The following is a 10,978-nucleotide window of genomic DNA, read 5'->3' as shown; positions in this document are numbered from 1 at the left end:
TTATCACGCCAACCAGCTAATGCTTGTATAAATCAGATAAAATATCTCAAAAGAGGAAAAATAAATAACAACAACAAGTATTACTATGCAACTCTTTTCAAAACAACAAGAAAAAAGCAACGAATTTGTTGAGACCGGCTGTGATGGGCCTTGATCCTGAGCCTGTTATCAAACTGGATGACAGTTGCACGATGGAACCTGATAATCCTGGTGGTTCTTGGGGACATGCACGCCGGCGTGGGTGAGCATGGCCCAGATGTGGGTGATGAACTCGCCGCCGTTGCTCAGCGTCAGCGCATGCGCCTCCGGGCCCGCCGATGGCCTGCGTGCCACGAGCACGAGAAGTTCTGCCCAGAACTCGAGTAGCATCCCCCACACCCTCTCGTCCTCAAGCAAGTCACCACCGCTACTGCTAGTGGCCTCCAACTGCTTCCCCAGCTTGACACCCTTCACCATGGCCGACTTCTCCTCGTCCTCTTCTCCTTGACCGAACTTCACCAGACGCTCACGGCGGTCACCAGTGTTGCAACAGCTCTGGAAGAAACTGCTGAGCTCCCCCTTGATGTCCTTGTACACCTTCTTTGTCCATGCCTCATTGTCCGGGAGGAGCCCCGGCTCGTAGGCCACCAAGTATGCACAGTACCTCGACAACGTCAGGGCAGCCTGGCCATGTGGTGGTAGAGGGTGCTTCTGTTTGTCCCTCATCTCAAATAGGGCTGTCGCGATGTGCCACACCACTATCATTGTTGCGGTGCTCATCTTGGGGTCGCACGCCCACTTGAGGTTAAGGAAGCGTTGCCTTTCCAACGTAGCCATGCCGTTGCTGAAGTGTCTGCCGCAGCTTGGGGTGAGGACGTCCTTCAACGCCTTGACGATGGCCACCTTTGTGTCACCGGTGACGATGGCATCGGGGAGCCCGACGAGGCGCCTCTTGAGCAGGCGGGAAACGAGCATCCACACCCAATGCGGGTCGAGGTAGTGGAGCTTGATCATGGTGATCTGGTGGACCTTGATGACGGCGTGAGAGCGGTGCTTCGCCCATAGGGTGCCCTTGATGACCCTCCCGGCATGCCCCTTCTGCTGGAGCATTGTCTTTCGGGCATAGGTGTACATTACGGACACAATGAACCAATCAGAGAGCACATACTGCAAGAATTCATATGTCTCGACGGCAAGGAGGGTGAGCGTGAGGAGGAAGGTGACAATGAGGTCGGAGGAGGAGCAAACCATGCCGAAGAGGAAGTTCACTTGGTGGACGAAGCACTTGTACTGCACCACCATGTCGATGGACAGGCCGATGAGCCCCCGAAAGAGGGAGACTATCACCTTGAAGATGTGGCCATTGCCTGTGACGAGGAGCACGGTGATGCAGTACAAAAAGATGAAGACGATGGAGATGATGAAGTTGGCTATGAATAGCCCCGGCTTGGACAATGCCAACGGGATGATGGCCTGGTAGTACTCGTCGAGAAACCTCAGCTCTAGTTCCACCACCTGGAAAGCCCTCTCAGCATTGGCAACCTCGTCCTCGTGCCCCTCGAGGGCGAGAAGGCCCCGGAGGACTAGATCGCGTGCTTGTGGGGTGTCTGCCTCTGCCATGTGGAAGTGCTCCATCTTTCGTCGGAGCAACTTGAAGAGTGCGATGGCAAGGCAAATGTTCTCCAACTTGTGCTTCCTGCTCAAATTGTACCTGAAGATGGGGTCACTATTGGCAAGGTCCCATATGTTACATACCCGGACCAACTCGGACTTGTTGGCCTCTTCCTTCCCATTTGGACTTCCATCTCCAAGGAGAATTTTGTTCATTTCTTCTTCTTGAATCTTGAAGCCATGGGGCGTCACCTCCCTCTTGAGCCGTCTCTCTCCCATGACCGCGTAGTTGCAAGCCCTCATGATACCAGCGCCAACTGCATGTTCGTCATCGTGGAGCAATTGTCGGCCCTTGTCGACGAGCTGCACCATGTAGCCGGAGACGAGGGCAGCATTCTTCGCGAGGTCGAAGGAGCGCTTAGCAAGGTAGATGCACATGGAGCGCTTGCACATCTTGACGACGCTGAAGATCCAGAGGATGATGAAGAATGACTTGACGCCAAAGCCATGCACATAGGTGTAGATGAGGTACCCAATCCACGCCATGCGTGCAGCCTCCTCGACAGCATCAAAGAAGCTGTAGCGGCCGACGCCACGCGCGAAGGCATCAGTGGCGGGGGCAACCATGGCGTACACCTTCTTGCGGAGGAGCTCTACGAGGATCATCCAGAGGAGAATGAGCTGCGCGCGGGGCTGGTTGCCGGTGTCGGGTGGCTTGCTCTTGGCCTATGAATAAGGTTTAAAATTTCAACAAAATTTCCAACAATTTGATAATTCATACTGGTATCGAAATATATGCAACCTCAAAATTTCGTCCTAGATTCAAACAAGTTTAAAACCAAATACAAATTCAGTCAAAATCCATCAAAATCAAGTGAACGTCGATAGATAAAAAACCAAAAGAATCCTAAAAAATTTGGATATTTCACTAAGGTTTGGTAATTCTTTTTCCTTCAACAAAATTTTAAACCTTACCTGGGAGAACATGTAGGACATGAAGGGGAGGAAGAGAGCGAAGGAGGCGCGGAAGAAGATGCGGGTGGCGGTAGAGTGGCCGCGGCCCCGGCCCGAGAGGCGTCCCGAGACTCCAAGGAGGAAGAGGGCGGTGCCGAGCAAGGTCATGAGGACCGTGGTGGTGACCATGAGCCGCTCGGTGGTGCGCATGTCGGCGGACACCGTGAAGCTGGCCACCAGCGTGGCAGCCGGGGTGGTGCACACCGTGACGTTGTTGATGATGATGTCGTGCCGGGCGCTGGAGTTGTACATTGCCGCGGCAGCCCGGCTCACCGGCGACAGCAGCACCATGCCTCTGTCCCCCTTGCCCTTAGCAAGAAGCTGATGGTGATGCTGACTTGTGCATGTGTGCTGCATTGTGCTGATATGTCTGTGGTATTTATACTGCTAGTTTTGGCATGCGTGTGCCACAATGTGGGACAGAATTTCAGTCAGGGCAAGAGGCAAGGCACGGATCGATGCTCCCTGTGTGCAGTGTGCACAAAGCCTTGGGCAGCATCGATTCCTTGGCACTTCTCCATGTACAAAGCCGGGTCTTTAATTATTCTCAGAATTGGACGATCGACAAGCAAAGGGGCTAGGAAGAGCATCCGTCCTACGGTGTACTTATATTTTGAGAACTAGTTATAAAATCCTGCTTTGAAAATGTCCAATTTCAAAGTTAGTATGATGGAAACAATTTAGAAAATGTTGCTCTGAAAATGCGCGATGTCAAAACAAGTGTTTGGTGCTAGGCATTTCCCCTCGGGGCTAATAGGGCTTCGCCACGTTCCCTCCAAAAACATGACTTCTCGTACATATCGCCCCTCTTTTGGTCCATATGAATGGGCACGTGCAGGTTTTTGGCGCGACACGACGGCAAAGATCTAAGGTTTCGGTTGAGAAGAACATCGTCCAATGATGTCAACATGCAAAACCACATACTTGATGGAAAACAAAGGCACATTGCATGTCCAGCATAATGGGAAGGTTCATCATCATACAATTTACTACGTTAGAACTATATCATGACTGAGAACAAAACACGACCACATGACCACAAAGATCATTAGAATCACCTGGGAATAAACCATGGGCTTTTTCTCTGGTTTGAGAGCATGCATACATCGTCCGCCCGTACCATACGGTGCATGAAAGAATCCTGCTGCTGCACCCTGGGAAATATATGCGCACGACAAAGATCGATGCTTTCGTGCGCGCGTCACTGCCACAACCAAGAAGGCAGCAGGTCTTTATATATTCTCAGAACTATGTGATGGGCAAAGAACAGATGCATTTGTCAGTGGCTAGGACCACAAAGCAAAAGGCCAGGCAGAAGAACATGTCCTACAAAAGGATAACCGGGAAGAGCACGCTTCTTTACCTTTCGCTAAGGTTAAGTTAGCTTCTAGCATACTTGGGCCTCGTTTGTTTGGGCTGCGGTTACGACACAAGTGGCTGTAATTTGCTTTTTCTAAGTATTTGCAAATTTTATTTCATAGTATTTGAAAATGCTAGCTCAAGTATGAATAAACCAATCACGTTTATATCTCCCTCCCTGCATAGAACAACGGTGCAAAGAGACTCCGCTAGTCCATAAACTAATTATCAACTGTTCATACAACCAAACATCTTATATTTAGGAATAAAGGGTGTAGATGTTAGTACGGACAACAATCTATCTAGCTTGTCATGCCATAGATAAAGAGATCTTGATCCTATCACACGCGGCATTCATGTAGCCATCATCAGATGTAGTCAGAATGCCGTTGCCACGCTCACGGCGGCATGAGCTTGTCAGGGGAGGCGGGAGTTTGTCAGGGGAGGACAAGTAGAGGCCAGGAAGAACATGTTTTACAACGGGAGAACTTAGGACAGAATTCTTGTTCAGACTTCCACATGCTAATTAAGCTTTCGTCAGACTCCTTCCTTCCATCCATATACGGGCCATTTAGTTAGTCCCTACGTCTATTTTACGCTTGATCAACCTGAAGAACAATATCAACTTATATGTACCAAAATGTAAGGCGTTTTTTTGGTTTTGCATAGGGCATAAAAAACGTCATACATTTTGTTACAGAGGATGTAATACCCAATAAACTTTGATGGGGGCAAAGAATAGATGCATTAGTTAGTACAAGCAAAGGCCAGCAAGAACATGTTTCACAAAAGGAGGACTCATCCATTAGGAAGAGTAGCTTTCAGCTTAGGCTAAGGCTTTAGCCAAGGCAGCTCATCCATAGGTGATGTTTTTCTATGCCCATCACCAAATCCTCAAAAGGGCAGACCCTCAAAAGGACAGACCAAGTGCATATAAGCTCCCACAAGGTAGAGTCTGGGAGAGATTGTAGGAACCAAGTCTTACCCCTGTGAAGTGGTGAAATGCAATGCATAGAGACTGGTTCGAACACACGAGAAAAACTAGACAGGATCTCCCTTCCCCTCATGCGACCTTGAAGGCACCGCCAAAGGTTTCTCATCTATCTTCAAAGTCAACTATGGAGGTACGTGTTATATAACTTGTAGAATGATGCTAGCCAGTAATGTTTTTTAGGCCGAAACTAATTCTTTCTAAATATTTTTTTTAAAATAACAGTTATAATTCATCTTCACTTGTAGCTCAATGGGACACTAGGCCGCCTAGTCGCCCATATGGCAGAGATGAAAGCAATTATGTCTCAGCAACATTCGTTGACGTCTACACAACTGGCAGAATAGTATGACGCTAGAAGGAAATCATCGTGCGCTTGGACGTACGCATTTGTTTTTTTGTAATTCATCCTTTGAAATAAGTGCATGACTAACATCTTTTTATTATAAAGATCATCAATTTGGCATACGACACAACCAGACTTTGATGCGGGAAAGAGAGTTGACAAAGAAATCAACGTAATCATGTCATAAAATTTATAATTTTCCTGTTCTTGTCCCAAAATGTATGCTGATCACTTATCTTTTGAACGTGCAAACTAGAAACCTCAAAAAATGTAGCCGCTTCTACAAATGAAGTTCCAAAGTGTGTCTACAGCACCCCAGCAAAAACTTAGCAACAAAATTTGAGGTATGAAGTTCCATATTGCTAGCACATTCTTTTTTCAACCAAGAGCTAACTTGTGTCCATCTTTACAGAAGGTAAATCAAACATCTATGGACCGGGGAGAACTGACAGACACGACGCTGTGGAATCAATTGGGAAGCGTTTCACGTGTGATGACAGTAAAAACTTACCAGCAGAATCTGAGGTCAACAAATTTACGAGACGTGTGCATGCTGACCTCACATTCTGCCGGTAAGTCTTGTTGCCATACCTGAAACAGTTCCCAATTGATTACACAACATCCTCTCAGTTTTGCCCTTTGGTGGTCCATGGATATTTATTTTACCGATGAACGGAAGTTAGTTGTATGGTTGGGAAAGAAAAACATGCAAGCAATATGGAACTTCATACCATTCTTGCTAGGGAAGCGGCTACATTTTTTGAAGTTCTCTAATTTGTACGTTCAAAAGATAAATGGTCAGCATACATTTCGTGACATGAAGAGATAAGTTACAAATTTTGTGACATAAATAGCTTGATTTCTTTGTTAACTCTTTGCCGCATCAAAGTTGTTGTGTCATACGCCAAATCGATGGTCCTTTTAATAAAGATGTTAGTCATGCACTTATTTGGAAGAATGAATTATAATAAAAACAAATGCTTACGTTGAATTGAGAAATTAGATCCTCCAAATGCATGTTGGTTTTCTTCTGGTACCGTACTACTCCATCTAGTTGTGGAGACATCTCCGAATGTTGCGGAGATATAATTACTTTCATCTCTATCATCTAGGCCACTAGGCAGGCTAGTGTCCCATCAAGCTACAAGTTAAGAAAAATTAGAACCAGTTTAAAAAAAAGGTATTTAGAAAGAACTAGTTTTAACATAAAAAACATCTTCGAAGGCTGATGAGAAACCTTAGGCAATGTCTTCCAAGGTCGCATGAGGTCCTCAACCATCTGCAAAAAAATTTATTATGAATCATTTTTGTAAAAGCTGAGCAGATTACAACAAGTAACGCTAAGCATATACCTCTCAATCTCATTCGTAGTTCTCTGAGATTATTTTGTCAACCTTGCCCACTTTTGCTTCGTTACAATCTAGGATAAGCGGCTTGTCATGTTGAAAATAGAAAATGGTACGATCAATGTGGAATTTCTCGTAGAACCAAGTCTGCAAGAGAATAGAACCTACATGTAAGTGATCAATTAACAAAAATGTCATAGGAAATAATGAGTTTGTATTACCTGTAGTGGTTGAGGTGACCCTTCAAGTTCGCACCTCGTTGACAAACTTCCCCAACCTTGATATTAAGTGGTCAAGAGAAAGTTATACATAATTGATGGAGTTTATAGTATGTATGTCCACAACGATACACACTAGGGATGACCACAAACGATCACTTTCTTGTCAGTATAGTATGTATATGTCCACAATGATACATATTTAATTGATCGTTGCTTAACTTTACCCCAGCTTAGATATCAATCTTGAACTCTGCCAGTTTTCTGCAACAACAATGAAACTTCTTGGCTGCACACAATGGGTTGAGCATGTGCATATCAAGATATGAAATCAGAGAATTGCCACACAGTAGGCCAGTTTAGAGAAACTTAGGTCAAAAAGACAAAATCAAGTTTCCAAATAAACACAACAATAGCTTCAAACAATAAAAAACACGTGTTCCAAACAAACCAATTAGATGTACAATACTTGTCCGGCAAACAAAGCAAAGGTTCGACAACGTATGTTTACGAAGGATGTTCCTTCATAGAGACGGATATTCCAATCTGAGATCACTGCAGCCTGGTCACCGATGTACCAAAATATACCAGGTAAACTACAGGGCAGTGCAGCAGCAACTCCAGGACCTCGTGACGGCACCGTGTTTATTCTTGTATACACATACAATACCAGCATCAGCCTGCTTTCACTTGGACGTAGCTCCTCGCAGGCTCGGCACATAAGCTAGGAAGGGTTGATTTCATAATTAAAAACAAGCACTCAAAACCCAGAGATCAGCAGAATCTCCTCCTGCGGATAGATCACTTTTCACTAGTTGGACGAGCTGAAGGAAGCCTCGCCGCCTGAGTCGCTCTCGTCCTGCATGCGCTTCATCTCGTACGCCCACTCCAGCCCAGAGCAGTAGTGGAGGGGTGGGTTGAACCTGTGGTCGTTCAGGTCAGGGGGCAGGAATGCGCCGTTCTCGACAAGGAACCTGACCACCCTCTTGTTTCTTTCCTTGGCAGCAATGTGCAGGGGAGTCCCTGGATTAAGACAAAATAAGTTTAGGACTCCACAGGTCAAGTAGGTTCCATTGAGTAGATAGTAGTAATAAACGCATTTTAGTAACCTAGATAAGCTAGGTAGCAGGAAAACAGCACCGCAGGAGGTTCAACCCAAATACTAATACATGAAGCCACGCACACCTTTCACATACTTTATAAACAGAGCAAGATTACACTATACACATCAGCTACAAGTAAACCACACCTGCATGCCTAGTAATAAAACATGGAGATCTCGTGTAATGGAAACAAGCTATGTTTAGATGTTAATTAAGCAGATGCATCGCTATTAACACCAGCAACCAAAAACAATATATATAACCTAGATATAAGCTACATAGCAGAAAACTGTACTGCACAGAGTTCAGTCCACATAATACTATATGAAGCAACGCACACCATTCAGCTACTTCAAAACAGAGCAGGATTAGATCTGCAGATCTACTATAAGTAAACATCATCTACATACCTAGTCATGTATCATAGAAAAAGAACGGAAACAAATTATGCTGGATGTACTAACTTCCACAGCTTGGCCATATATGTATAGACAATTAAGAGTGGCATCCCAAGACAATACATATAGAATAACAAAAATGATTAAAAACAATAACATTTAGAAAGGTTAGAACTGATGGAAGAACAATCAACAAATAAAAATAATGACACTGGCAATACAGGCAATGACTAAAAAAACAAGTGAACTTACAGCCACAAGCTCCTTTTGTTCGGGCATCAATATTGGCACCGCGCTCCAGCAGTTCATCCATGATTTTCACATGCCCGCCCTGAGCAGCAAGGTGCAGCGGAGTAGCGCCAGGAGACTTTGGTCCCCATGCGGGTGCATTGACATCCATCCCTTCATTCAGGAGACGTCTCACCTAAGGAGAATCAGAAAAAAAATGAAGGTTTTAGATTTTTCACAAGGATGATTAGTAACTAAATAAGATAACAATCTCTAGTTAAGAAGTTGTATGGGATTAATTTTTTGCTATAGAGCAGAATCTAGCCTAAAAGATGCATTCATTCTTGCAGATTTGATTTAAGGTGATCCCACGAATGACAGGCCGTTGAAAAGAATTGATGTGACACAGAATATAACTTAGAACGATTGGTACTTATAACCAGTCCTAGATGAACACATACAAAAGAACATCTGAGACCTGCAAATGAGAATCAGGGTAATCAGCACATCTAACTAGTTGCAAATCTCAGGACATTCGTCCAAAGCTGGATGCAATGTTTAAACATGTACAAGCCCTGAAGGACATCAGAGAGTGTTTCTTTATTTGGCTTAATCAGCTAACTGGGCAGAGCACTTGCCAAACAAACTTTGCTTAAATTGGCTACACAAGGCAACAACATAGTAAAAGAGTTTGGCTGTTTCTCCTAATTGGTCACATATACAAGAGATGAAACAATCAGCATATCTAACTAGTTACTAGCCTGACATACATGTTCCAAATTCCACAACATTTTGGCAGAACGGGATGCAAAGTTTGGACATCGACATGCCCTGAAGGACATCAAAGCGGGGTTTTTTATTTATCTTATTAATCAGCTAAATTGGGCAGGGCATTCAGGCGCGACTGGAACCTAAGAGCTAACCTTATTTGGATTTCCCAAGTAAAACTGGCATGGTAGATGCAAAACAATATTTGCTTCAGTTATCTATAATATCTACAGGATGCCAAAGTAGGCACTTATAACTGAAGTGGGCAGGGCAGACGCCAAACAATCTTCTTCAATTATCCACTCAAGGCGACACAAAATGGCACCACACTGTTGGTCTCTTGTCCCTCCTGATCGGTCACACGTGCAACACGCTTGCGGTACTACCCAAGTCGCGGTCCGCCTCAAAAGGGCTACAACCCATTCATGCGCTCGCATGACAGAACATATCCGTGCCTAAACTGAGTAGGGCAGATGCCAAACAATCTTCTTCAATTATCCACTCAAGGCGACACACCATGGCACCACACTGTTGGTCTCTTATCCCTCCTGAATCCTGATCGGTCACATGTGCAACACGCTTGTGGTACTACTCAAGTTGCAGCATGCCTCAAAGGGGCTAACAATCCATTTGTGCGCTTGCGTGACAGAACATATCCGTGCCTAAACAGAGTCTAGATTAAACAATCGATAACTCCTTCATTCATCCAGATTTGGTTTATTGTGATTTGACACAAAAAGAGTGTTTCTTCATTTGGCTTAATCGGCTAAACTGGGCGGAGCACTTGCCAAACAAACTTGCTCCAATTGGGTACACATAAGGCGACAACATCGTACCGAAGTTTTGGTCTCTTGTCCCTCCTAATCGGTCACATGTGCAACGTTTGCAGTGCTACTCAAGTTGCAGTCTGTCCCAAATGGGCCACAAATCCATTTGTGCGCTTGATTGACAGAACATATCCTTGCCTAAACATTCCCAGTTGACTAGTTATTCCGCTACAAAATAAGAAGATACGGGGAGCAGGTCATACCTCCTTGAGGTTGCCCTTGCGGGCGGCGACGTGGAGCTGGTTCCATCCGCGGTCGTCGGCGTCGTCCGAGTCGCCGGCGCGGGCGCGCGCCCGGGTCATGCTGAGCGAGCTGCGGAGCTGCACCATGGTGGCCCCTTGCCTAAGAATCTTGCAAGCAGATCCAAACCAAACCAAGAAAGCAGAGAGGGGAGCAATCCAATCCAATCAAATCAAATCAAGAACGAGAAGGGGGGAGAAGCGAATCGGATCCGGGGAGAAAAAGCTAGAATTTCAGAAGCAGAGGAGATGGGGGGAGGGGGAGATTAGCGGGAGTAGTTGCCCATGCCGAAGGGGGCGAACGGATTGAGGCCGGGGCCGAGCGCGCGGAGGTTCTTGTGGAGCATCGGCGACGAGGAGGCGGAGGAGGAAGACGGCGGCGACGGGCGGCGGCGCACCATAGTTTGGCTTCTTTTGGTGGGGGAGTTGGCTGGATCCGGGGACAGATCAGAGGAAGGTGTCGACGGAGTTGGGGATCATGTCTTCCGCCCGGAAATCAATCAAAAATCACAACTTTCGATCGGAGGTGGGGAAGACCAAGGACGACCCCA

At 45.8% G+C, this 10,978-nt stretch overlaps 2 protein-coding genes across 3 annotated transcripts; both read right to left on the bottom strand.

Moving 5' to 3' along the window:
* On the bottom strand, positions 1 to 7,083 carry LOC123135378 (uncharacterized). Of its 2 annotated transcripts, XM_044554427.1 has the most exons (5): positions 6,868 to 7,083; positions 6,653 to 6,793; positions 6,538 to 6,579; positions 2,566 to 6,441; positions 1 to 2,316 (listed from the first exon to the last, which is right to left on the bottom strand). In XM_044554427.1, exons 4-5 carry the CDS (start codon positions 2,959 to 2,961, stop codon positions 169 to 171), a joined length of 2,544 nt encoding a protein of 847 aa, XP_044410362.1. In that variant the 5' UTR covers positions 2,962 to 6,441; positions 6,538 to 6,579; positions 6,653 to 6,793; positions 6,868 to 7,083; the 3' UTR covers positions 1 to 168. The 2 variants fall into 2 exon arrangements, with proteins under 2 accessions (XP_044410362.1, XP_044410363.1); XM_044554428.1 differs by lacking the exon at positions 6,868 to 7,083 and having other exon boundaries at positions 2,566 to 6,579; positions 6,653 to 6,854.
* Positions 7,084 to 7,257: 174 nt separating this feature from the next.
* On the bottom strand, positions 7,258 to 10,978 carry LOC123135380 (phytochrome-interacting ankyrin-repeat protein 2). The gene is made up of 3 exons (XM_044554429.1): positions 10,392 to 10,978; positions 8,618 to 8,789; positions 7,258 to 7,887 (listed from the first exon to the last, which is right to left on the bottom strand). Exons 1-3 carry the CDS (start codon positions 10,515 to 10,517, stop codon positions 7,676 to 7,678), a joined length of 510 nt encoding a protein of 169 aa, XP_044410364.1. The 5' UTR covers positions 10,518 to 10,978; the 3' UTR covers positions 7,258 to 7,675.

This window comes from Triticum aestivum, chromosome 6B (assembly GCF_018294505.1).
Source record: "Triticum aestivum cultivar Chinese Spring chromosome 6B, IWGSC CS RefSeq v2.1, whole genome shotgun sequence".
In the NCBI taxonomy this organism is placed as follows: Eukaryota; Viridiplantae; Streptophyta; class Magnoliopsida; order Poales; family Poaceae; genus Triticum; species Triticum aestivum.
Note: the sequence above shows the minus strand (reverse complement) of the source record. Positions and strands in the feature narration are given on the sequence as shown.

Bases quoted from the DNA above. Each gene is read 5' to 3' on its own strand.
- LOC123135378 (XM_044554427.1), bottom strand. From the start codon at position 2,961: ATGCAGCACACATGCACAAGTCAGCATCACCATCAGCTTCTTGCTAAG. The intron at 2,317-2,565 runs GTAAGGTTTAAA...CCTTATTCATAG, and splicing joins TGTCCTACATGTTCTCCCAG to GCCAAGAGCAAGCCACCCGA.
- LOC123135380 (XM_044554429.1), bottom strand. From the start codon at position 10,517: ATGGTGCAGCTCCGCAGCTCGCTCAGCATGACCCGGGCGCGCGCCCGC. The intron at 8,790-10,391 runs GTATGACCTGCT...GATTCTCCTTAG, and splicing joins GCAAGGGCAACCTCAAGGAG to GTGAGACGTCTCCTGAATGA. The intron at 7,888-8,617 runs GTAAGTTCACTT...GTCTTAATCCAG, and splicing joins AACAAAAGGAGCTTGTGGCT to GGACTCCCCTGCACATTGCT.